The 2,500-nt window shown below is 49.4% G+C and overlaps 1 protein-coding gene across 1 annotated transcript in view; it reads right to left on the bottom strand.

Moving 5' to 3' along the window:
* LOC116360858 (calcium uniporter protein, mitochondrial-like) overlaps nt 1–2,500 on the bottom strand; it is a gene marked incomplete at its 5' end in the record, with an annotated part of 22,625 nt that overhangs the window by 3,250 nt on the left and 16,875 nt on the right. Inside the window, 2 exons of the mRNA XM_031815828.1 lie at nt 788–904; nt 1,561–1,764. Of these exons, the coding sequence (XP_031671688.1) occupies nt 788–904; nt 1,561–1,764 (321 nt within the window). The remainder of the gene's footprint in view (nt 1–787; nt 905–1,560; nt 1,765–2,500) is intronic.

Raw genomic sequence — 2,500 nt, 5'->3', positions numbered from 1 at the left:
TGGATGGGTTAGTGTCTACCTCAGAGATAGAGTCCTTCAGCAGGTTGTACTTGTGGATGGGTTAGTGTCTACCTCAGAGACTGAGTCCTTCAGCAGGTTGTACTTGTGGATGGGTTAGTGTCTACCTCAGAGACTGAGTCCTTCAGCAGGTTGTACTTGTGGATGGGTTAGTGTCTACCTCAGAGATAGAGTCCTTCAGCAGGTTGTACTTGTGGATGGGTTAGTGTCTACCTCAGAGACTGAGTCCTTCAGCAGGTTGTACTTGTGGATGGGTTAGTGTCTACCTCAGAGATAGAGTCCTTGAGCAGGTTGTACTTGTGGATGGGTTAGTGTCTACCTCAGAGACTGAGTCCTTCAGCAGGTTGTACTTGTGGATGGGTTAGTGTCTACCTCAGAGATAGAGTCCTTCAGCAGGTTGTACTTGTGGATGGGTTAGTGTCTACCTCAGAGATAGAGTCCTTCAGCAGGTTGTACTTGTGGATGGGTTAGTGTCTACCTCAGAGATAGAGTCCTTCAGCAGGTTGTACTTGTGGATGGGTTAGTGTCTACCTCAGAGATAGAGTCCTTCAGCAGGTTGTACTTGTGGATGGGTTAGTGTCTACCTCAGCAGGTTGTACTTGTGGATGGGTTAGTGCCTACCTCAGCAGGTTGTACTTGTGGATGGGTTAGTGTCTACCTCAGCAGGTTGTACTTGTGGATGGGTTAGTGTCTACCTCAGCAGGTTGTACTTGTGGATGGGTTAGTGTCTACCTCAGCAGGTTGTACTTGTGGATGGGTTAGTGCCTACCTCAGCGATAGAGTCCTTCAGCAGGTTGTACTTGTGGAGGTCAAAGCGTTGTCTCTTCACCCCCTTGTGGAAGAACAGCAGGTACTGTCTGTCCCTGGCGTCTGGGTAGATGTACTCCTACAGGAAGGAGGGGAGGCGAGGGAGGGGAGGCGAGGGAGGGAGGGGAGGCGAGGGAAGGAGGGGAGGCGAGGGAGGGAGGGAGGGAGGCGAGGGAGGGAGGGGAGAACAGGCTGTTAGATAAACTGGAATCCTTACTCAACCCTCCTACATACAAACCTTAGAGAACCACTATACACAACTACAAATGACAGACACTAGTCCATGACCTCTTACCTGACCGGACTAGCCTCTTACCTGGCCTCTTACCTGGCCTCTTACCTGGCCTCTTACCTGGCCTCTTACCTGGCCTCCTGCCTTGCCTCTTACCTGGCCTCTAACCTGGCCTCTTGCCTGGCTTCTTGCCTGGCCTCATACCTGGTCTGGACTCTTACCTGGCCTCTTACCTAGCCTCATACCTGGTCTGGCCTCTTGCCTGGCCTCTTACCTGGCCTCTTGCCTGGCCTCTTGCCTGGCCTCTTGCCTGGCCTCTTGCCTGGCCTCTTGCCTGTGTGTTACAGAGTGTGTGTGTGTATATGTGTTACAGTGTGTGTGTGTGTTACAGTGTGTGTGTGTGTGTGTAACAGTGTGTGTGTGTGTGTATATGTGTTACAGTGTGTGTGTGTCTGTAACAGTGTGTGTGTGTGTGTGTGTGTGTATGTGTGTGTGTGTGTTACCTGGCGTGTGAGTACGTAGTAGGAGTACATAGCCATGGCGGTAGCGTAGGTAATGAAGTAGGTGACAGGCTCCATGATGTCCCAGGAGTACTCCCACCAGGTGAGACGCGCCAGGATCCCAAACTGTGTTGCCATGTAGGCCACGCCCCCCCACAGCACCCAGGTGGTCCGACGCTCCGCCTTACGACTCAGCTCCTCCCTTACCTGGGATGGACAGCCAATCAGAAACACATATCAATAATAAGACACTTACACCTGTGGTCCTCTGTAGTTCAGTTAGTAGAACACGGTCCTCTGTAGTTCAGTTAGTAGAACATGGTCCTCTGTAGCTCAGTTAATAGAACATGGTCCTCTGTAGTTAGTAGAACATGGTCCTCTGTAGGTCAGTTAGTAGGACATGGTCCTCTGTAGTTCAGTTAATAGAACATGGTCCTCTGTAGTTAGTAGAACATGGTCCTCTGTAGGTCAGTTAGTAGAACATGGTCCTCTGTAGTTAGTAGAACATGGTCCTCTGTAGTTCAGTTAGTAGAACATGGTCCTCTGTAGTTCAGTTAGTAGAACATGGTCCTCTGTAGTTCAGTTAGTAGAACATGGTCCTCTGTAGTTAGTAGAACATGGTCCTCTGTAGTCAGTAGAACATGGTCCTCTGTAGTTCAGTTAGTAGAACATGGTCCTCTGTAGTTAGTAGAACATGGTCCTCTGTAGTTCAGTTAGTAGAACATGGTCCTCTGTAGTTCAGTTAGTAGAACATGGTCCTCTGTAGTTAGTAGAACATGGTCCTCTGTAGTTCAGTTAGTAGAACATGGTCCTCTGTAGTTCAGTTAGTAGAACATGGTCCTCTGTAGTTGGTAGAACATGGTCCTCTGTAGTTAGTAGAACATGGTCCTCTGTAGTTAGTAGAACATGGTCCTCTGTAGTTCAGTAAGTAGAACATGGTCCT

This window comes from Oncorhynchus kisutch, unplaced genomic scaffold (assembly GCF_002021735.2).
Source record: "Oncorhynchus kisutch isolate 150728-3 unplaced genomic scaffold, Okis_V2 scaffold644, whole genome shotgun sequence".
Taxonomy (NCBI): domain Eukaryota; kingdom Metazoa; phylum Chordata; class Actinopteri; order Salmoniformes; family Salmonidae; genus Oncorhynchus; species Oncorhynchus kisutch.
This window is presented reverse-complemented; position numbering and strand designations above follow the sequence as displayed.